General features: G+C 48.6%; 1 protein-coding gene across 4 annotated transcripts in view; it reads left to right on the top strand.

The window, feature by feature from the left end:
• Nucleotides 1–23,995, top strand: part of cdc42bpb (CDC42 binding protein kinase beta (DMPK-like)) — a 136,895-nt gene that overhangs the window by 87,177 nt on the left and 25,723 nt on the right. For 2 of the 4 annotated variants that reach the window (XM_014143794.3, XM_014143792.3), the window contains exons 14-22: nucleotides 10,298–10,551; nucleotides 11,111–11,216; nucleotides 11,862–11,986; nucleotides 12,168–12,273; nucleotides 17,531–17,679; nucleotides 19,064–19,161; nucleotides 20,231–20,310; nucleotides 21,488–21,538; nucleotides 23,370–23,453. In XM_014143794.3, coding sequence (XP_013999269.1) covers nucleotides 10,298–10,551; nucleotides 11,111–11,216; nucleotides 11,862–11,986; nucleotides 12,168–12,273; nucleotides 17,531–17,679; nucleotides 19,064–19,161; nucleotides 20,231–20,310; nucleotides 21,488–21,538; nucleotides 23,370–23,453 — 1,053 coding nt within the window. The remainder of the gene's footprint in view (nucleotides 1–10,297; nucleotides 10,552–11,110; nucleotides 11,217–11,861; nucleotides 11,987–12,167; nucleotides 12,274–17,530; nucleotides 17,680–19,063; nucleotides 19,162–20,230; nucleotides 20,311–21,487; nucleotides 21,539–23,369; nucleotides 23,454–23,995) is intronic. The other 2 variants (XM_014143793.3, XM_014143795.3) reach the window with 1 other exon arrangement.

The following is a 23,995-nucleotide window of genomic DNA, read 5'->3' as shown; positions in this document are numbered from 1 at the left end:
CTCCTCTACCTAGCCCTAGTAGTATCTCTCCTCTACCTAGCCCTAGTAGTATCTCTCCTCTACCTAGCCCTAGTAGTATCTCTCCTCTACCTAGCCCTAGTAGTATCTCTCCTCTACCTAGCCCTACTAGTATCTCTCCTCTACCTAGCCCTACTAGTATCTCTCCTCTGTCTACCCTCCTCTACCTAGCCTTGCTAGTATCTCTCCTCTGTCTACCCTCCTCTACCTAGCCTTGCTAGTATCTCTCCTCTACCTAGCCCTACTAGTATCTCTCCTCTACCTAGCCCTGCTAGTATCTCTCCTCTACCTAGCCCTGCTAGTATCTCTCCTCTACCCAGCCCTACTAGCATCTCTCCAACCTCCTCTACCTAGCCCTACTAGTATCTCTCCTCTACCTAGCCTTACTAGTATCTGTCCTCTCTCCACCCTCCTCTACCTAGTCCTACTAGTATCTCTCCTCTACCTAGCTCTACTAGTATCTCTCCTCTACCTAGCCCAACTAGTATCTCTCCTCTACCTAGCCCAACTAGTATCTCTCCTCTACCTAGCCCTAGTAGTATCTCTCCTCTACCCAGCCCTAGTAGTATCTCTCCTCTACCTAGCCCTAGTAGTATCTCTCCTCTACCTAGCCCTAGTAGTATCTCTCCTCTACCTAGCCCTAGTAGTATCTCTCCTCTACCTAGCCCTAGTAGTATCTCTCCTCTACCTAGCCCTAGTAGTATCTCTCCTCTTCCTAGCCCTAGTAGTATCTCTCCTCTACCTAGCCCTAGTAGTATCTCTCCTCTACCTAGCCCTAGTAGTATCTCTCCTCTACCTAGCCCTAGTAGTATCTCTCCTCTACCTAGCCCTACTAGTATCTCTCCTCTACCCAGCCCTACTAGTATCTCTCCTCTACCCAGCCCTACTAGTATCTCTCCTCTCTCCACCCTCCTCTACCTAGCCCTACTAGTATCTCTCCTCTACCTAGCCCTACTAGTATCTCTCCTCTGTCTACCCTTCTCTACCTAGCCCTGCTAGTATCTCTCCTCTCTCCACCCTCCTCTACCTAGCCCTGCTAGTATCTCTCCTCTCTCCACCCTCCTCTACCTAGCCCTGCTAGTATCTCTCCTCTCTCCACCCTCCTCTACCTAGCCCTACTAGTATCTCTCCTGTCTCTACCCTCCTATACCTAGCCCTACTAGTATCTCTCCTCTCTACACCCTCCTCTACCTAGCCCTACTAGTATCTCTCCTCTACCTAGCCTTACTAGTATCTGTCCTCTCTCCACCCTCCTCTACCTAGCCCTACTAGTATCTCTCCTCTACCTAGCTCTACTAGTATCTCTCCTCTACCTAGCCCAACTAGTATCTCTCCTCTACCTAGCCCAACTAGTATCTCTCCTCTACCTAGCCCTAGTAGTATCTCTCCTCTACCTAGCCCTAGTAGTATCTCTCCTCTACCTAGCCCTAGTAGTATCTCTCCTCTACCTAGCCCTAGTAGTATCTCTCCTCTACCTAGCCCTAGTAGTATCTCTCCTCTACCTAGCCCTAGTAGTATCTCTCCTCTACCTAGCCCTAGTAGTATCTCTCCTCTACCTAGCCCTAGTAGTATCTCTCCTCTACCTAGCCCTAGTAGTATCTCTCCTCTGTCTACCCTCCTCTACCTAGCCCTACTAGTATCTCTCCTCTGTCTACCCTCCTCTACCTAGCCTTGCTAGTATCTCTCCTCTGTCTACCCTCCTCTACCTAGCCTTGCTAGTATCTCTCCTCTGTCTACCCTCCTCTACCTAGCCTTGCTAGTATCTCTCCTCTACCTAGCCCTACTAGTATCTCTCCTCTACCTAGCCCTACTAGTATCTCTCCTCTACCCAGCCCTACTAGTATCTCTCCTCTCTCCACCCTCCTCTACCTAGCCCTACTAGTATCTCTCCTCTACCTAGCCCTACTAGTATCTCTCCTCTACCTAGCCCTACTAGTATCTCTCCTCTACCTAGCCCTACTAGTATCTCTCCTCTGTCTACCCTCCTCTACCTAGCCCTGCTAGTATCTCTCCTCTCTCCACCCTCCTCTACCTAGCCCTACTAGTATCTCTCCTGTCTCTACCCTCCTATACCTAGCCCTACTAGTATCTCTCCTCTACCTAGCCCTACTAGTATCTCTCCTCTCTACACCCTCCTCTACCTAGCCCTACTAGTATCTCTCCTCTACCTAGCCCTACTAGTATCTCTCCTCTCTCTACCCTCCTCTACCTAGCCCTACTTGTATCTCTCCTCTCTCTACCCTCCTCTACCTAGCCCTACTAGTATCTCTCCTCTCTCTACCCTCCTCTACCTAGCCCTACTAGTATCTCTCCTCTGTCTACCCTCCTCTACCTAGCCCTACTAGTATCTCTCCTCTGTCCACCCTCCTCTACCTAGCCCTGCTAGTATCTCTCCTCTACCCAGCCCTACTAGTATCTCTCCAACCTCCTCTACCTAGCCCTACTAGTATCTCTCCTCTCTCCACCCTCCTCTACCTAGCCCTACTAGTATCTCTCCTCTACCTAGCCTTACTAGTATCTGTCCTCTCTCCACCCTCCTCTACCTAGCCCTACTAGTATCTCTCCTCTCTCCACCCTCCTCTACCTAGCCCTACTAGTATCTCTCCTCTACCTAGCCTTACTAGTATCTGTCCTCTCTCCACCCTCCTATACCTAGCGCCACTAGTATCTCTCCTCTACCTAGCCCTACTAGTATCTCTCCTCTACCTAGCCCAACTAGTATCTCTCCTCTACCTAGCCCTAGTAGTATCTCTCCTCTACCTAGCCCTAGTAGTATCTCTCCTCTACCTAGCCCTAGTAGTATCTCTCCTCTACCTAGCCCTAGTAGTATCTCTCCTCTACCTAGCCCTAGTAGTATCTCTCCTCTACCTAGCCCTAGTAGTATCTCTCCTCTACCTAGCCCTAGTAGTATCTCTCCTCTACCTAGCCCTACTAGTATCTCTCCTCTACCTAGCCCTACTAGTATCTCTCCTCTACCTAGCCCTACTAGTATCTCTCCTCTGTCTACCCTCCTCTACCTAGCCCTGCTAGTATCTCTCCTCTCTCCACCCTCCTCTACCTAGCCCTGCTAGTATCTCTCCTCTCTCCACCCTACTCTACCTAGCCCTACTAGTATCTCTCCTCTACCTAGCCTTACTAGTATCTGTCCTCTCTCCACCCTCCTCTACCTAGCCCTACTAGTATCTCTCCTCTACCTAGCTCTACTAGTATCTCTCCTCTACCTAGCCCAACTAGTATCTCTCCTCTACCTAGCCCAACTAGTATCTCTCCTCTACCTAGCCCTAGTAGTATCTCTCCTCTACCTAGCCCTAGTAGTATCTCTCCTCTACCTAGCCCTAGTAGTATCTCTCCTCTACCTAGCCCTAGTAGTATCTCTCCTCTACCTAGCCCTAGTAGTATCTCTCCTCTACCTAGCCCTAGTAGTATCTCTCCTCTACCTAGCCCTAGTAGTATCTCTCCTCTACCTAGCCCTAGTAGTATCTCTCCTCTACCTAGCCCTAGTAGTATCTCTCCTCTACCTAGCCCTAGTAGTATCTCTCCTCTGTCTACCCTCCTCTACCTAGCCCTACTAGTATCTCTCCTCTGTCTACCCTCCTCTACCTAGCCTTGCTAGTATCTCTCCTCTGTCTACCCTCCTCTACCTAGCCTTGCTAGTATCTCTCCTCTACCTAGCCCTACTAGTATCTCTCCTCTACCTAGCCCTACTAGTATCTCTCCTCTACCCAGCCCTACTAGTATCTCTCCTCTCTCCACCCTCCTCTACCTAGCCCTACTAGTATCTCTCCTCTACCTAGCCCTACTAGTATCTCTCCTCTACCTAGCCCTACTAGTATCTCTCCTCTACCTAGCCCTACTAGTATCTCTCCTCTACCTAGCCCTACTAGTATCTCTCCTCTACCTAGCCCTACTAGTATCTCTCCTCTGTCTACCCTCCTCTACCTAGCCCTGCTAGTATCTCTCCTCTCTCCACCCTCCTCTACCTAGCCCTACTAGTATCTCTCCTGTCTCTACCCTCCTATACCTAGCCCTACTAGTATCTCTCCTCTACCTAGCCCTACTAGTATCTCTCCTCTCTACACCCTCCTCTACCTAGCCCTACTAGTATCTCTCCTCTACCTAGCCCTACTAGTATCTCTCCTCTCTCTACCCTCCTCTACCTAGCCCTACTTGTATCTCTCCTCTCTCTACCCTCCTCTACCTAGCCCTACTAGTATCTCTCCTCTCTCTACCCTCCTCTACCTAGCCCTACTTGTATCTCTCCTCTCTCTACCCTCCTCTACCTAGCCCTACTAGTATCTCTCCTCTCTCTACCCTCCTCTACCTAGCCCTACTAGTATCTCTCCTCTGTCTACCCTCCTCTACCTAGCCCTACTAGTATCTCTCCTCTGTCCACCCTCCTCTACCTAGCCCTGCTAGTATCTCTCCTCTACCCAGCCCTACTAGTATCTCTCCAACCTCCTCTACCTAGCCCTACTAGTATCTCTCCTCTCTCCACCCTCCTCTACCTAGCCCTACTAGTATCTCTCCTCTACCTAGCCTTACTAGTATCTGTCCTCTCTCCACCCTCCTCTACCTAGCCCTACTAGTATCTCTCCTCTCTCCACCCTCCTCTACCTAGCCCTACTAGTATCTCTCCTCTACCTAGCCTTACTAGTATCTGTCCTCTCTCCACCCTCCTATACCTAGCGCCACTAGTATCTCTCCTCTACCTAGCCCTACTAGTATCTCTCCTCTACCTAGCCCAACTAGTATCTCTCCTCTACCTAGCCCTAGTAGTATTTCTCCTCTACCTAGCCCTAGTAGTATCTCTCCTCTACCTAGCCCTAGTAGTATCTCTCCTCTACCTAGCCCTAGTAGTATCTCTCCTCTACCTAGCCCTAGTAGTATCTCTCCTCTACCTAGCCCTAGTAGTATCTCTCCTCTACCTAGCCCTAGTAGTATCTCTCCTCTACCTAGCCCTAGTAGTATCTCTCCTCTACCTAGCCCTAGTAGTATCTCTCCTCTACCTAGCCCTAGTAGTATCTCTCCTCTACCTAGCCCTACTAGTATCTCTCCTCTACCTAGCCCTACTAGTATCTCTCCTCTGTCTACCCTCCTCTACCTAGCCTTGCTAGTATCTCTCCTCTGTCTACCCTCCTCTACCTAGCCTTGCTAGTATCTCTCCTCTGTCTACCCTCCTCTACCTAGCCTTGCTAGTATCTCTCCTCTACCTAGCCCTGCTAGTATCTCTCCTCTACCCAGCCCTACTAGCATCTCTCCAACCTCCTCTACCTAGCCCTACTAGTATCTCTCCTCTACCTATCCCTACTAGTATCTCTCCTCTACCTAGCCCTACTAGTATCTCTCCTCTGTCTACCCTCCTCTACCTAGCCCTACTAGTATCTCTCCTCTACCTAGCCTTACTAGTATCTGTCCTCTCTTCACCCTCCTCTACCTAGCCCTACTAGTATCTCTCCTCTACCTAGCTCTACTAGTATCTCTCCTTTACCTAGCCCCACTAGTATCTCTCCTCTACCTAGCCCCACTAGTATCTCTCCTCTACCTAGCCCTAGTAGTATCTCTCCTCTACCTAGCCCTACTAGTATCTCTCCTCTACCTAGCCCTACTAGTATCTCTCCTCTACCTAGCCCTACTAGTATCTCTCCTCTACCTAGCCCTACTAGTATCTCTCCTCTGTCTACCCTCCTCTACCTAGCCCTGCTAGTATCTCTCCTCTACCTAGCCCTACTAGTATCTCTCCTCTCTCCACCCTCCTCTACCTAGCCCTACTAGTATCTCTCCTCTACCTAGCCTTACTAGTATCTGTCCTCTCTCCACCCTCCTCTACCTAGCCCTACTAGTATCTCTCCTCTACCTAGCCCTACTAGTATCTCTCCTCTACCTAGCCCAACTAGTATCTCTCTCTACCTAGCCCTACTAGTATCTCTCCTCTACCTAGCCTTACTAGTATCTGTCCTCTCTCCACCCTCCTCTACCTAGCCCTACTAGTATCTCTCCTCTACCTAGCTCTACTAGTATCTCTCCTCTACCTAGCCCAACTAGTATCTCTCCTCTACCTAGCCCAACTAGTATCTCTCCTCTACCTAGCCCTAGTAGTATCTCTCCTCTACCCAGCCCTAGTAGTATCTCTCCTCTACCTAGCCCTAGTAGTATCTCTCCTCTACCTAGCCCTAGTAGTATCTCTCCTCTACCTAGCCCTAGTAGTATCTCTCCTCTACCTAGCCCTAGTAGTATCTCTCCTCTACCTAGCCCTAGTAGTATCTCTCCTCTACCTAGCCCTAGTAGTATCTCTCCTCTACCTAGCCCTAGTAGTATCTCTCCTCTACCTAGCCCTAGTAGTATCTCTCCTCTACCTAGCCCTAGTAGTATCTCTCCTCTACCTAGCCCTACTAGTATCTCTCCTCTACCTAGCCCTACTAGTATCTCTCCTCTACCCAGCCCTACTAGTATCTCTCCTCTCTCCACCCTCCTCTACCTAGCCCTACTAGTATCTCTCCTCTACCTAGCCCTACTAGTATCTCTCCTCTACCTAGCCCTACTAGTATCTCTCCTCTCCGCCCTCTAGCCCCTCGCTCCCTCCCACCTAGCCCTGCTAGTATCTCTCCTCTCTCCACCCTCCTCTACCTAGCCCTGCTAGTATCTCTCCTCTCTCCACCCTCCTCTACCTAGCCCTACTAGTATCTCTCCTGTCTCTACCCTCCTATACCTAGCCCTACTAGTATCTCTCCTCTCTACACCCTCCTCTACCTAGCCCTACTAGTATCTCTCCTCTACCTAGCCTTACTAGTATCTGTCCTCTCTCCACCCTCCTCTACCTAGCCCTACTAGTATCTCTCCTCTACCTAGCTCTACTAGTATCTCTCCTCTACCTAGCCCAACTAGTATCTCTCCTCTACCTAGCCCAACTAGTATCTCTCCTCTACCTAGCCCAACTAGTATCTCTCCTCTACCTAGCCCAACTAGTATCTCTCCTCTACCTAGCCCTAGTAGTATCTCTCCTCTACCTAGCCCTAGTAGTATCTCTCCTCTACCTAGCCCTAGTAGTATCTCTCCTCTACCTAGCCCTAGTAGTATCTCTCCTCTACCTAGCCCTAGTAGTATCTCTCCTCTACCTAGCCCTAGTAGTATCTCTCCTCTACCTAGCCCTAGTAGTATCTCTCCTCTACCTAGCCCTAGTAGTATCTCTCCTCTACCTAGCCCTAGTAGTATCTCTCCTCTACCTAGCCCTAGTAGTATCTCTCCTCTGTCTACCCTCCTCTACCTAGCCCTACTAGTATCTCTCCTCTGTCTACCCTCCTCTACCTAGCCTTGCTAGTATCTCTCCTCTGTCTACCCTCCTCTACCTAGCCTTGCTAGTATCTCTCCTCTACCTAGCCCTACTAGTATCTCTCCTCTACCTAGCCCTACTAGTATCTCTCCTCTACCCAGCCCTACTAGTATCTCTCCTCTCTCCACCCTCCTCTACCTAGCCCTACTAGTATCTCTCCTCTACCTAGCCCTACTAGTATCTCTCCTCTACCTAGCCCTACTAGTATCTCTCCTCTACCTAGCCCTACTAGTATCTCTCCTCTGTCTACCCTCCTCTACCTAGCCCTGCTAGTATCTCTCCTCTCTCCACCCTCCTCTACCTAGCCCTACTAGTATCTCTCCTGTCTCTACCCTCCTATACCTAGCCCTACTAGTATCTCTCCTGTACTCTAGCCCTCCTAGTATCTCTAGCCTCTACTAGCACCTCTCCTCTACCTAGCCCTACTAGTATCTCTCCTCTACCTAGCCCTACTAGTATCTCTCCTCTCTCTACCCTCCTCTACCTAGCCCTACTTGTATCTCTCCTCTCTCTACCCTCCTCTACCTAGCCCTACTAGTATCTCTCCTCTCTCTACCCTCCTCTACCTAGCCCTACTAGTATCTCTCCTCTGTCTACCCTCCTCTACCTAGCCCTACTAGTATCTCTCCTCTGTCCTCCCTCCTCTACCTAGCCCTACTAGTATCTCTCCTCTACCTAGCCCTACTAGTATCTCTCCTCTACCTAGCCCGACTAGTATCTCTCCTCTCTCCACCCTCCTCTACCTAGCCCTACTAGTATCTCTCCTCTACCTAGCCCTACTAGTATCTCTCCTCTATCTAGCCCTACTAGTATCTCTCCTCTACCTAGCCCTACTAGTATCTCTCCTCTACCTAGCCCCACTAGTATCTCTCCTCTACCTAGCCCCACTAGTATCTCTCCTCTACCTAGCCCCACTAGTATCTCTCCTCTACCTAGCCCCACTAGTATCTCTCCTCTACCTAGCCCCACTAGTATCTCTCCTCTACCTAGCCCCACTAGTATCTCTCCTCTACCTAGCCCCACTAGTATCTCTCCTCTACCTAGCCCCACTAGTATCTCTCCTCTGTCTACCCTCCTCTACCTAGCCCTGCTAGTATCTCTCCTCTGTCTACCTTCCTCTACCTAGCCCTGCTAGTATCTCTCCTCTGTCTACCCTCCTCTACCTAGCCCTGCTAGTATCTCTCCTCTGTCTACCCTCCTACCTAGCCCTACTAGTATCTCTCCTCTCTCCACCCTCCTCTACCTAGCCCTACTAGTATCTCTCCTCTACCTAGCCCTGCTAGTATATCTCTTCTGTCTACCCTCCTCTACCTAGCCCTGCTAGTATCTCTCCTCTACCTAGCCCTACTAGTATCTCTCCTCTCTCTACCCTCCTCTACCTAGCCCTACTAGTATCTCTCCTCTCTCCACCCTCCTCTACCTAGCCCTACTAGTATCTCTCCTCTACCTAGCCCTACTAGTATCTCTCCTCTACCTAGCCCTACTAGTATCTCTCCTCTACCTAGCCCTACTAGTATCTCTCCTCTACCTAGCCCTACTAGTATCTCTCCTCTACCTGGCCCTACTAGTATCTCTCCTCTACCTAGCCCTACTAGTATCTCTCCTCTCTCTACCCTCCTCTACCTAGCCCTACTAGTATCTCTCCTCTCTCTACCCTCCTCTACCTAGCCCTACTAGTATCTCTCCTCTACCTAGCCCTAGTAGTATCTCTCCTCTACCTAGCCCTAGTAGTATCTCTCCTCTACCTAGCCCTACTAGTATCTCTCCTCTACCTAGCCCTACTAGTATCTCTCCTCTCTCTACCCTCCTCTACCTAGCCCTACTAGTATCTCTCCTCTACCTAGCCCTAGTAGTATCTCTCCTCTACCTAGCCCTAGTAGTATCTCTCCTCTACCTAGCCCTAGTAGTATCTCTCCTCTACCTAGCCCTAGTAGTATCTCTCCTCTACCTAGCCCTACTAGTATCTCTCCTCTACCTAGCCCTACTAGTATCTCTCCTCTACCTAGCCCTACTAGTATCTCTCCTCTACCTAGCCCTACTAGTATCTCTCCTCTACCTAGCCCTACTAGTATCTCTCCTCTACCTAGCCCTACTAGTATCTCTCCTCTACCTAGCCCTACTAGTATCTCTCCTCTACCTAGCCCTACTAGTATCTCTCCTGTCTCCAACCTCTCTCCTCTCCTTCACCTGTTTCCTACTTTCTCCTTCTATGCTCCCCTGCCTCTACATTCTCTTTCTCCCCACCACCACCACCTCCCTCCCATTCCCCTCCCTCCTTCCCATCTTCTCTAAACCAGGGCAGGCTGAGTCTCAGTGAGGGCTGGTTTGGGAGGTCCCTTGGCTATAATGATAAGAGCAGAAATAAGAGAAACGTTTTAAGACGTTTTCTTGTTTGCTGTTTTTGTGAGGTTACTAGCCTGTCTGTCAGTTTGTCTTCCTTTTTTGCAGATTTTTTTTGTTTTTTCTTTTTCCCCACTCACTGTTTCTGTCGTCTGTCCTCCTTGAAACCCTTGTTACCCTTTCTTCACCTCCTTCCCCCTCCCACTCTCCTCCCTGTAACATACTCCTGTTATTCTATGCCTCTTTCCTCTGCATCAGGATTCCTTAACTGTTTCCTTATTATTATTATTATATCCCTACTAGTAATAATATAATAATAATATGCTGTGTGTGTGTGTGTGTGTGTGTGTGTAAATAAATAAACGTCATGTACGTTGTTTGTTTATTTTTATTCTCTCACCTTTCTCTCCCCACTCCCTCCTCCTCATCTCGTTTTCAAGTTAGTTTTATTTCTTGGTAATTTCGCTCTCTCACCTTCTGTCTTTCATGTTGAAAGTTTTCAGTTCATTTGCCATTTGAGATTATAAAAAAAAAATGATGCTCATTTCTAACTCATGATTTAAAAACACAATTAAAACCCCTATAGAAACAATACTGTCTTTCTCCCCCCAGGTGAAGCAGCAGGGTAGCGGGCGTGGGGCCGGAAGCAGCAGCCCAGAGCTGCAGCAGGAACTGTCCAAGGTGAAGTCCGAGCTGGACAAGAAGGTGCTGTTCTACGAGGAGGAGCTGGTGCGCCGCGAGGCCTCCCACACCAGTGAGCTCAAGGGCCTCCGGAAGGAGCTCCACGACTCAGAGGGTCAGCAGCTCTCCCTCCACAAGGAGCTGCTCATGCTCAAGGACAAGCTGGAGAAAGCCAAGAGAGAGAGGTGGGTTTAGGATAGGACAGGTTTAGGCTTTTGCCAAGATTGAGAGGTGGGTTAGGCTAGCATCCACTATGTGGCTAAAGTTAAAATGGCGTAACTACCCATTAATGGAAGACTTGAGGTACGAGGTCAAGTATGAGTATCTCTTCAGGATTAGGGGGAGCTTTTCTTCAGAGAATTGTCCAGACCTTGTCCGATTGCTACATCCATTTTTGGACTTGAATGATGAATAACCCATTTTTGATTCTTGAAGAATATAACTTATAAATGCCTCATGAGCCTAGTTCAACTGTCGATCCCCATCAGAACCCAAAATATAAGCTTGTTTTACTCATAATTGTGAACAAAGGCTGTATAGCTCGGTTAAAACTCATTTAGATATCTCATGGCTGGTCAGTCCTCTCATCCATGAACCGTCTATGAGTTAGAGTGGCTACATTTCTCCTGCCCCATCCTTAAGCTGTTTACCCAAAAAGGTGGTGGGGTGCCTGTGTTATTGTTTGAACTGCAGACTTGAGATCTCATTCTTTGTGTGTGTGTGTGTGTGTGTGTGTGCGCGCAGACAAACCGAGACGGACGAGGCAGTGGGCGCTCTAAAGGACAAGTACGAGCGTGAGCGCAGCATGCTGACCGAGGACAACCGCAAGCTGACCACAGAGGCTGACAGGGTAAGGACCACACAGGTAGAGTTTACACACTGTGGGAAAGACAGGTGTTGCGAATGGACTCTTAACCGCTATCTCGCTCTCTTTCCCCCTCTCCCTATCTGCCTCTCCCCCCTCTCTCCCTATCTGCCTCTCCCCCCTCCTCTCCCTATCTGCCTCTCCCCCCTCCTCTCCCTATCTGCCTCTCCCCCTCCTCTCCCTATCTGCCTCTCCCCCTCCTCTCCCTATCTGCCTCTCCCCCCTCCTCTCCCTATCTGCCTCTCCCCCCTCCTCTCCCTATCTGCCTCTCCCCCCTCCTCTCCCTATTTCCCTCTCCCCCCCTCCCTATCTGCCTCTCCCCCCTCCGTATGTCTCTCTCTCTCTCTCTCTCTCTCTCTCTCTCGCTCTCGCTCTCGCTCTCGCTCTCGCGCTCTCGCGCTCTCTCGCTCTCTCGCTCTCTCGCTCTCTCGCTCTCTCGCTCTCTCGCTCTCTCGCTCTCTCGCTCTCTCGCTCTCTCGCTCTCTCGCTCTCTCGCTCTCTCGCTCTCTCGCTCTCTCGCTCTCTCGCTCTCTCGCTCTCTCGCTCTCTCGCTCTCTCGCTCTCTCTCTCTCTCTCTCTCTCTCTCTCTCTCTCTCTCTCTCTCTCTCTCTCTCTCTCTCTCTCTCTCAGCTGTGTACGTTTGTGGACAAGCTGAGCGCTCAGAACCGCCAGCTGGAGGATGAGCTGCAAGACTTGGCCTCTAAGAAGGAGAGCGTGGCTCACTGGGAGGCCCAGATCGCTGAGATCATCCAGTGGTCAGTGCAAAGGCAGCTAGCTATACAGGGCCGAGGACTTGTCCAATGGGATAGCTTGTTTTCCATTTCCGTTGTAGAATGTTTTGCCATGGTGTGCCCAAGTGAATATGAACTGTGTAAGGCCTGTATAGATGCTTATGAAACCTTTCCTAAACTGGTCTGTGTGTGTGTGAACCCGTAGGGTGAGCGATGAGAAGGATGCCCGTGGCTACCTGCAGGCCCTGGCCTCCAAGATGACTGAGGAGCTGGAGTCTCTCCGCAGCTCCAGCCTGGGCCCACGACCCCTGGTAAGATACACTACAGACACACACACTTAAACGTATACTAATCCAACAAACACACGCAAACTTAGACGTATACAAACCTTGGCCCCATCCCCTCCGAGGTGTGTTTGTTGGCATCAACGGAGTCCAACTGTCAAATTAGGGCCCCTGGTCTGAGCACAGGCGTAACTAGGGGATACCATCACATCACACGGTACTTCCCTTGTTGTGATGATTCTAATGTTCCTCTGCTGAACACATTACTTTTATCCCACATTGCACACAGTCCATTGACACAGTGCAGCTGGATGTAAATTGAAGAGATCCAGGTCGGGTGCCTGACCTGGAGGGGACAGCAGCTGTATATAGGCCATGCCCCACAAGCTGTGTAGAGGCAGCACCCAGTCTACTCATTTCACCCTAAGGCATTTCTGCCAAGGTGCAATATCATAGAATTATATAATAACTACACCAAGTCATGAAAATGGAGTCCCATTCATTCCTATGGACTTTGTATCAGGCAATCAGCCAGACAAGTCTGCTACACTGGACATGTAGTTGGCCGAGGGAGAGAAACTCCTATTCATTTCAATGGAACCTGGGTGTAAGCGTACAATTACGCTCTGGTTCTATTTTCAAGAAATCTGAACGTGGCTCACACCCGAGAACACTTGAAGTGGATTGCGCTTTGCTCACTCCGGCAAAAAATTACACTTCCAGTGTAGCAGCTAAAAACCAAAAATGTTCCCGATGCCCCACTGTAGCCTTTCCCCTCCCGGCGCCCCACTGTAGCCTTTCCCCACTGTAGCCTTTCCCCACTGTAGCCTTTCCCCACTGTAGCCTTTCCCCTCCCGGCACCCCACTGTAGCCTTTCCCCACTGTAGCCTTTCCCCACTGTAGCCTTTCCCCTCCCGGCACCCCACTGTAGCCTTTCCCCACTGTAGCCTTTCCCCTCCCGGCTCCCCACTGTAGCCTTTCCCCTCCCGGCTCCCCACTGTAGCCTTTCCCCTCCCGGCTCCCCACTGTAGCCTTTCCCCTCCCGGCGCCCCACTGTAGCCTTTCCCCACTGTAGCCTTTCCCCTCCCGGCTCCCCACTGTAGCCTTTCCCCTCCCGGCTCCCCACTGTAGCCTTTCCCCTCCCGGCTCCCCACTGTAGCCTTTCCCCTCCCGGCGCCCCACTGTAGCCTTTCCCCACTGTAGCCTTTCCCCACTGTAGCCTTTCCCCTCCCGGCTCCCCACTGTAGCCTTTCCCCTCCCGGCACCCCACTGTAGCCTTTCCCCTCCCGGCACCCCACTGTAGCCTTTCCCCACTGTAGCCTTTCCCCTCCCGGCTCCCCACTGTAGCCTTTCCCCTCCCGGCTCCCCACTGTAGCCTTTCCCCTCCCGGCGCCCCACTGTAGCCTTTCCCCACTGTAGCCTTTCCCCTCCCGGCGCCCCACTGTAGCCTTTCCCCACTGTAGCCTTTCCCCTCCCGGCGCCCCACTGTAGCCTTTCCCCACTGTAGCCTTTCCCCTCCCGGCGCCCCACTGTAGCCTTTCCCCACTGTAGCCTTTACCCTCCCGGCGCCCCACTGTAGCCTTTCCCCACTGTAGCCTTTCCCCACTGTAGCCTTTCCCCACTGTAGCCTTTCCCCACTGTAGCCTTTACCCTCCCGGCGCCCCACTGTAGCCTTTCCCCACTGTAGCCTTTCCCCACTGTAGCCTTTCCCCACTGTAGCCTTTCCCCACTGTAGCCTTTCCCCACTGTAGCCTTTCCCCACTGTAGCCTTTCCCCACTGTAGCCTTTCCCCACTGTAGCCTTTCCCCACTGTAGCCTTTACCCTCCCGGCGCCCCACTGTAGCCTTTCCCCACTGTAGCCTTTCCCCACTGTAGCCTTTCCCCACTGTAGCCTTTCCCCACTGTAGCCTTTCCCCACTGTAGCCTTTCCCCACTGTAGCCTTTCCCCACTGTAGCCTTTCCCCACTGTAGCCTTTACCCTCCCGGCGCCCCACTGTAGCCTTTCCCCACTGTAGCCTTTCCCCACTGTAGCCTTTCCCCACTGTAGCCTTTCCCCACTGTAGCCTTTACCCTCCCGGCGCCCCACTGTAGCCTTTCCCCACTGTAGCCTTTCCCCACTGTAGCCTTTCCCCACTGTAGCCTTTCCCCTCCCGGCGCCCCACTGTAGCCTTTCCCCACTGTAGCCTTTCCCCTCCCGGCGCCCCACTGTAGCCTTTCCCCACTGTAGCCTTTACCCTCCCGGCGCCCCACTGTAGCCTTTCCCCACTGTAGCCTTTCCCCACTGTAGCCTTTCCCCACTGTAGCCTTTACCCTCCCGGCGCCCCACTGTAGCCTTTCCCCACTGTAGCCTTTCCCCACTGTAGCCTTTCCCCACTGTAGCCTTTCCCCACTGTAGCCTTTACCCTCCCGGCGCCCCACTGTAGCCTTTCCCCACTGTAGCCTTTCCCCACTGTAGCCTTTCCCCACTGTAGCCTTTCCCCACTGTAGCCTTTCCCCACTGTAGCCTTTACCCTCCCGGCGCCCCACTGTAGCCTTTCCCCACTGTAGCCTTTCCCCACTGTAGCCTTTCCCCACTGTAGCCTTTCCCCACTGTAGCCTTTACCCTCCCGGCGCCCCACTGTAGCCTTTCCCCACTGTAGCCTTTCCCCACTGTAGCCTTTCCCCACTGTAGCCTTTCCCCACTGTAGCCTTTCCCCACTGTAGCCTTTCCCCACTGTAGCCTTTCCCCACTGTAGCCTTTCCCCACTGTAGCCTTTACCCTCCCGGCGCCCCACTGTAGCCTTTCCCCACTGTAGCCTTTCCCCACTGTAGCCTTTCCCCACTGTAGCCTTTCCCCTCCCGGGCCCCACTGTAGCCTTTCCCCTCCCGGGCCCCACTGTAGCCTCCCGACGCCACGATATCTTTCTACAAAGCCTTGGGCCTTGTGCAGTACTTTCTATGGATGGAAAGGTGTTGTATCAGACATGGTAGTCTTTACTTCAAATTGGTTTTAGCAATCAATGTGAAATGAATTAGAAATCACGTAATTTGTTCTTAAATATTCCATATCTACTATATTTCACAATGCATTTGTATCAATATATGATTAGTCACCTGTTAATCTACAGAGCGACATTAGTGTTGAGAGATCGTCTGTCTGGCGCCATTATAATCTCTAGATATAACTCTATAGTTCATTCTGTATGTGTAGGGAGTCCATCTTCCTCTTATTTTCAGCCTTAACCTGGTTACAGGGAGAGGAATATTACATCAAACGTGACCTTGAGTGCAGTTCCCTCCGCTCCCTTAGCTAGCTAGCGTTAGCACACTTGTCATCTCCCCTCCGTCCATTCCCATTAGACAGGGCTATTTAGCTAGCGTTAGCAGCAACGTTGGCACACCTGTCATCTCCCCTCCATCCATTCCCATTAGACAGGGCTATTTACGGCAGACTTAGCATTAGTAGCGTTAGCTTAATGATATTAGCTCCTGGTGTCTGTCTGGGTACTTTTGGAAGCATAGTGCTCACCAGACAGAGAAAGGCTATGCCCGCTGTTGTTGCTGATACTGTTTTAAGAGTGGAGTAACATTGTATTCATCCCAAATGGCACCCTGTTCCCTACATAGTAGTAGATTTACTCAAGCAATCAAAAAAGGGGGGGGGGGGGGGGAGAGTAGGAGGGAAAGCATTAAACTCTCCAATGATGGAGAAATTGTAGAAAAATATTTTGGTTGCCAATCATTTGCTTCCTGTGTTGGTGTACTCTGGTGAAGTGTGTGTGAGTTGCGTTGAGTGCTCTTCTGTTTTAACCTCCCGCCCCCAGCAAGGCTCAGGAGTGGCCACTCCTCCCCTGAAGCCCGTTCCCTCAGCTGGGGGGGACAAGAGGGTGAGTGTGTCCTTCAATCAAAGCCAGCCTCCAATCACTGCGGATGTGACGCTCCGCCGTAGGCAGTGCAGAGGACTGTTCTCATGCTGATAGCGTCGCCAGTCTGTCACTCATATGGCCCATTTAATACCGATTGGTGATTTGAGTTCCTTGAGAAAAAATGACCTGGAATAGCCAGTGTGATCTGAATTCTAACATGATATTTTAGGCCTGTTTGAAAGTGGGTTTGATGTCCCCAGATAGTGAGTATTTAAAAATACTGGCACTGCTTTGAAGCATTCGGAGACCTAGAAAGCAAAATTGGATTCGGAGTTTGAAGGGGCCACGTGTTTCAGACAAGACTGATACTATAAGATGCTTCCATTGCTTACAAGATCCAAGAACCTAGGAATACATTTCAGGGGAGGGGGTTAGTAGAAGTTGCCCTTAAATACTGATAGATATTCAGATATTCTTCCATCACCCTAATGGTTAAGTTTAGGATGGGGGGTAGGGAGCTCCTTAGAGTACAAAGAGCTCCACATTTGTGCTGTGCAGGAGCACTATGGATCCTCTCTCTTTTCTCACGCTCTCCTTTTGCGGTCTCTCTTGCTCTGTCTTCTCTCGGTCTCTCTTCTCTCTCGCTCTGTTTCCTCTCTCTCTCCTGTAACGTATGAGACTGGCTAGAATTTGTCAGACTGTCTGGGGGAGTAAGTATTAGGTATGGGGGGGGGGGGGGCGTAGGGGGTCGGGCTGGGTTAGAGGATATGATGCCTCATCTCATTTCCTGTCCTGTTGGGCAGTGATGTCACGCGATCTGCCAGCATCCGCGGAATGTCATCTCAGCTTCCTGAAAAGTCCATTTGTCATTGGCTCCCTCATTCGCTCGATAAAAGATGTCCATTGTGTGTGTGTGTGTGTGTGTGTGTGTGTGTGTGTGTGTAAGGGAGGGTACGGAGGAGTTGATGAAATCTCAAATATTTTTAGCACCTGCTGAATTGTATTTGAGGTTTAGCTGACATGATTGGACAGCCATTTTCTTGAGGGCATGTTCAGTTAGCTTTTTTTTCTAGTTGAATGGATTCCTACATCTTATACACTCTATTGCACTACACAGGGACTATTACATCACAGCTTGACAGTCACAAGACGATCCATAGGAGAGCATACCAATACAGAAGCAGATTCAACAAACAGTGGAACTAACTGCATTGGCCAGTTGCCACTCACCTCTGGCCACAAATCACTCAACTGATTCCTGTTAATCGGTGAATCCAAACCATGTTCCTGGCGTTGCCTGCACCGTTTACACCCCATGTTCAGAGCATCTTCAATCGATCACACCCAATAATTGGCCACTGATGAATGTTATCACATCAATCCCTTCCCCCTCCCCCCCACCCTGAATACAATACAGTTAACCCTGCTCTCGTCCCCAGGACCCCCTGTGGAAGGTGCGACGCAGCCAGAAGCTGGACATGTCGGCCCGTTTGGAGCTGCAGTCTGCCCTGGACGCCGAGATACGGGCCAAGCAGCTGGTCCAGGAGGAGCTTCGCAAGGTCAAGGCCTCCAACATCTCCTTCGAAAGGTCAGCCCTGCCCCCACAACTCCACCCGTTTATTCTTACAAATCAATTTAAAATGAGAAGCTGAAATGTCTTGAGCCAATAAGTATTCAACCCCTTTGTAATGGCAAGCCTAAATAAGTTCAGGAGTTCAAATTTGCTTAACAAATCACATAATAAGTTGCATGGACTAAAAATAGTGTTTAACATGATTTTTGAATGACTACCTCATCTCTGTACCCCACACATTACAATTATCTGTAAGGTCCCTCAGTCGATCAGTACATTTCACACAATGATTCAACCACAAAGACCAGGGAGTTTTTCCAATGCCTCGAAATAAAGGGGACCTGTTAGTAGATGGGTAAAAAAATATATATTGTATATCCGTTTTGAGCATGGTGAAGTTATTAATTACATTTGGATGGTGTATCAATACACCCAGTCACCACAAAGAAACAGGCATCCTGCTTAACGCCGTTGCCGGAGAGGGAGGAAACCGAGTTTAATGGCTGTGATGGGAGACAACTGAGGACAGATCAACACCATTGTAGTTACTCCACAATACTAACCTAATTGACAGAGTGAAAAGGAAGCCTGTACAGCATAAAAATATTCCAAAACATGTGTCCTGTTTGCAAAAAGTCACTAAAGTAATATTGCAAAAAAATGTGTCAAAGCAATTCACTTTTGGTCCTAAATACAAAGTGTTTGGTGCCAATACAACCAATACAAACACACTTCATGTTTTCAAGCATGGTGGTTGCATCATGTTATGGGTATGCTTGTAATCGGTAAGAGAAACCCAGCCGCGAGCTGCTCAGTGACCCAAGCTTACCAGATGAGCTAACCCCACATACCTAGAACCTGACCTTAACCCCACATACCTAGAACCTGACCTTAACCCCACATACCTAGAACCTGACCTTAACCCCACATACCTAGACCCTGACCCCACATACCTAGACCCTGACCCCACATACCTAGACCCTGACCCCACATACCTAGACCCTGACCCCACATACCTAGACGCTGACCCCACATACCTAGACGCTGACCCCACATACCTAGACGCTGACCCCACATACCTAGACGCAAACTTTCCCCACCCCACACGGTTGGCCCCTAGCGTTTGACCTTTTAAGTCTATCTTCTGTCTTTTCAAAGGGTCAAACGTGAAAGAGCTTGTGCAGGTTAGCTAGCTAGCTACATGCTTATTGATGCAAAGGTGGAGTTTTATTTTGATTTTAAGTGGGCATGAATGGGAAAGAGGGAGGAGGATGAATCATAACCCACTTTTTTCCTCTCTTTCTCTCCTTGACACACACACACACACACACACACACACACACACACACACACACACACACACACACACACACACACACACACACACACACACACACAGCAAACTGAAGGATTCAGAGTCCAGGAGCAGGGATATGGTGGAGCAGCTGGAGATCATGAAGAAGGACTTGGAGGAGAGCCGTTCCCGCTCGGACAAAGGTTGGTTGACCATACTCTTAACTCTTGTTCTTACCCTAAAACAGGGTTCCACAGCTGGCGGCCTACGAGCCGATCTTTGCCCACGGGTGATTTTATTTGTCCCACAATTATTTTTTTCTTCACATAAGACTGTAAAAACACCAGCTAATCAGCTCAAAGTCATTTTTTAAAAGTATTCGCATAATATAGGCAGATATATGTAAACATATACAACTGTAAACAAGGTTTGAAATTGTTATGTTTTAGTCGGATATATATGTTTGGGCTTCTTGTGGTCAATTTGCAAATGATTTGTAATTATGTTCCGGCTCCCTAACCATCCGCTCAAGAAAGAATCGGCCCACGATCTAGTTGATTATCCCTGCTCTCAACTGTCCCTGGCAAATGTCAACGAACTGAAATAGGTTGTTAGGTAGAGAAACTAACACGTGTAATTGGTGTTGGTCGTACGGATACGAAACGTTTGTTTGGTTTTATTTGATCATTGGAGATGCACATTCATCAAATCAAACTTTATTTGTCACATGCGCCGAATACAACATGTGTAGACTTTACCATGAAATGCTTACTTACAAGCCATTAACCAACAGTGCAGTTCAACAGTGCAGTTCAAGAAGAGGTAAGAACATTTTTATCAAGTAGATTAAAATATAACGTAATAATGAAAAGTAACACAATAACGAGGCTATAAACAGGGGGCACCGGTACCGAGTCAGTGTGCGGAGGTACAAGTTAGTTGAGGTAATTTGTACATGTAGGTGGGGGTTAAGTGACTATGCATAGATAATAAACAGCAAGTAGCAGCAGTGTACAAAAGGGAGGGGGGTGGTCAATGTAAATTGTCCGGTGGCGATTTGATTAATTGTTGAGGGTAGAAGCTGTTGATTAGCCTTTTAGTCCATTCATCCATAACTACTAATGATTACCTCTCATATAGAAACGGGACATTTCATTCTCTACTATTGGCAGTTACATCTTTCCCTTCAACTGTACTTATATGAACAGTATTCCTCTTTAGAATAGTATAAATGCAGGCTATGCTCAGGCTGTCCTTGTCTTCTAAATACAGGTCTGAAACTGCCCGATTTCCAGGACTCCATTTTCGAGTACTTCAACACCTCTCCACTGGCCCACGACCTGACGTTCAGAGTGAGTGTCTCTCTGCACACCTTTCTCTCCCCGTCACATGTCCGTAACAAACATTAACAGCCACTTTCTCGCAGTCTCTGTGTGTATCGGTGGTGACAGGCCGGTGGGAGTTGATATATTGATTTCAGAGGGTGGAGGACTTGGCATGGCTGGTGTCCCACAGAGCACCCTGCTAGACAGGAGTCACAATGGAGACGGCATTGCAAATGGCACCCCTGCGGTTAAATGCATACAGAGACACACACAGACTGGCTGGCTAGTGCTGTTGTCACACTCGCATAGTCACACAATTTATAAACAGACATGCCCACATATATACTTACACTGAAATCCTTAAAAAGAGAGACCCGGATTGAGGTACACAGTTCAATGTGCGAAAGGGCCAAGCTCCGGAGTTTATATCACCATGCCCTCTGATGTGCTCAATCACGTCATCACCACAAAGAACTTCAAAGGTACGGAGAGGGGGGCGCAAGCAGAAAAATACCTCTTGACCCTCCAACCCATGGGAAAAAAATCGGGGTAATTTTACCCATCCGCACACGGTAACCTGATGCAGCTACCAAGGTTTGGACAGGATCTGCAGCTAATGGACCAATGTTATAAGAAGGGCTCAAGGCCACAAAGGAACTGCAACGGAGTAAGTAGAGTTACAAGAAAGCTTGCCATGACCTGAACTTAATGAGAGGGAAAAGATGGACAAAACTATCAGCTGCTAACTGCTTCTCACTTTCAACACCACTAGCACAAGCTGCTTTGTGGTCGAAAGATCTTGCTGCTCAGCGCAACCGTGAACCTGGGGGTTTTTCAGCACCTGGCTACCTCGAGGTTGTAAAAATAGGGATTAGTCAGCGTTGAAGCCACTAGGTCAGCGTAAAGGCCCCAGAAGACCTGATTCAGTGTTGTTTCAGAGGAAACGGCTTGTGGTGAAGGGGCCATTTTGTCTTAGTTCCCTCAATTTTCTCAGGGCCATAAATTGACACAGGATAAAAACCATCGGAAGCGGTGGTCTAAGCATGTCCTCGCAGTAAACCCTGTTGAATGACCTTATCAACTCTGGCCCCCATTGTGTTCTTGTTCTGCAAAAGAACCCCATAAACCCCCGAAAAATAAACCATAAACCCCCAAAAACCTGTGCTTTTTTTTGTCCCTCTCGTGTGTCACCCTTCCAAAAAAGGAATCGGTCTCTTCCTCGTCCGCGTCCTCTCTGCTAGCGTTTTGGGATGAAGTAAGTGGTTTCCTCAGAGCTCCTTCCCCCATTTTATCAGTTAATCCCTAACCCAGGGGGGTTGTGCTGCCAGCATACAAAAAGGTTGGGAGAAAATAGAGCTTTCTCCACGTGTGTTGCCCTGTTTTTACCAATTAGCAGTTACCCATTAGCATGCTAATATGGGCTAATACTTTAGCTTCTTGTCTCTTATGGCAGTGTGCATGGTAGTTTAAACTGTTCCTAGTATTTCTATTCTTACTATTGTGAACAGGCTACACTTTTAGTTGAATAAAATGACTGTGATTAGCACAGATTGTAGCTAATGCTAATTTACCTAGAAGGATTAAAGTTTTGCTAAAATAGACCTTTTCACAGCTGGTGGCACTCTCTTCCTGTAGTTAACCTTCCCCTATGTTAGCATTAGCTTATGTTGGGCGCTAAAAGGTTTGCGGGCATCTTCTCTAGAACGTGCTTCTGCATTAGCATCCCCAATGTTAGCGTTAACCCCCCCTCTAACCGCCAATACTGCTAACGTCCGTCAGAATTCCTCAGTAGTATAACCAGTCACCTCACAAAACCCTGTTAACCATTAGCATATTTGTTATCTGCCTACACGACTAACGAAGAAACAAAACAAACTAACCCTACGACAGCACACAGAGAATATTGATGAGCTAGACCTTTTCAGTGTGTGTGTCTTTATCCAGTGATTGGTTAGGAGGATGTAGTACCTGCCTTCATTTTTAGTTTAATTAAAAGATGATTAGCGTTGGATCCCAAATTACCTCCCATGATTTCTCCTAATTTTGTCAATCTTTTTTTGTTGTATTTTTTTTGTTGTTGTAAAAAAAACTTTTCAGTATCATTGTCAGGCTATAAGTGTTTGATGTAGGCTACATAACATTTGAGTCGATGTAAAGAATCACATTTAAAATAACAGTTTATATGGTAAGTATTGTTTATCATTTCAATGTGTCACTCATTGTTAGACTCTTAAGTGGACCGTACACATGGTCTACTCAACACGGTCTAGTAGACCATGAAAATACTGAATGATTAAATGGTTTGTGTGTAACGCAGTATACTGCTCGTATTAGGATTGTGACATGTTAAGTGGGCTTGTTTTGTATTTTAGTTTTATTCACAAAACCACTTCAGCTCGATACCTGTTCCGAGTATGCCTTCATGATGGTGAAATACTATGCGTCTGCAAAATGGCATATATATTATATTATAAACTGGGGGGTTCAAGCCCTGAATGCTGATTGGCTGACAGCCGTGGTATATCAGATCGTATACCACGGGTATGACAAAACATGTATTTTTACTGCTCTAATTATGTTGGTAACCAGTTTATAATAGCAATAAGGCACCTCGGGGGTTTGTGGTATGTGTCCAAGAACAGCCCTTAGCCCTGTGGTATATTGGCCATATACCACACCCCCTCGTGCCTTATTGCTTAAATATAGCATAGGCAGTTCCTATGTATATGAGTTGATGCAGGTGTTGTTCAGATGTGTTTCCTTCCTCAGATACTGAGACAATTTTGTACATGGGGAACGCAAATATTCAAGGAGGCATCGAGAGATGGGCACTTAGCACCACCTACTGGCTGCCTAATGCTCCCTTCAGATAGAAATTATCACTGATACAGGGTCAGCTATATTTTAACTCCCTAATGGATTGGAGATTGACTAGTCTGATTCTAGAGCTGTGGATAAGTGCAACCTCAAGCATGCCTCCTAGTGCTAGTGACCCTAGTGTATATGTCTCAGCCTATAGCAAACGCAAACATTTCCGCCCAGTACACACAAACTCCTCTATTTCATCATCCCTCTCCCTCCTCCAGACCAGCTCTGTCAGCGAGATAGATGCCACGCCCCAGAAGTCAGACGTCCCTTCCTCGTCGCCCTCCGTGGCCTCTGAGCAGGATGTGAGTGTTCTATTGCGCGCACACACACACTTCCGTCCATATCGCACATCCCTCCCAGACATCCTTTCTCCAGACGTACCCTGTCTCATCCCAGTTCACATTTTATTTGTTACATGCTTGGTAAACAACAGGTGTAGACTAACAGTGAAATGCTTACTTACGGGTCCTTCCCAACAATTTAGAGAGAAATAATAACATGTCATAAATAATAATAAATTATTAGTCACCATTGTACAATTTAATATTTTAATGTATGCTATGATTCACAATGCCTATTGTTCATTGTAACAGGATTTAGGTGCATTGTAACCAATGATTTATATACTGCTCAAAAAAATAAAGGGAACACTTAAACAACACATCCTAGATCTGAATGAAAGAAATAATCTTATTAAATACTTTTTTCTTTACATAGTTGAATGTGCTGACAACAAAATCACACAAAATAATCAATGGAAATCCAATTTATCAACCCATGGAGGTCTGGATTTGGAGTCACACTCAAAATTAAAGTGGAAAACCACACTACAGGCTGATCCAAC

Source organism: Salmo salar, chromosome 15 (assembly GCF_965601325.2).
Source record: "Salmo salar chromosome 15, fSalSal1, whole genome shotgun sequence".
In the NCBI taxonomy this organism is placed as follows: Eukaryota; Metazoa; Chordata; class Actinopteri; order Salmoniformes; family Salmonidae; genus Salmo; species Salmo salar.
Note: the sequence above shows the minus strand (reverse complement) of the source record. Positions and strands in the feature narration are given on the sequence as shown.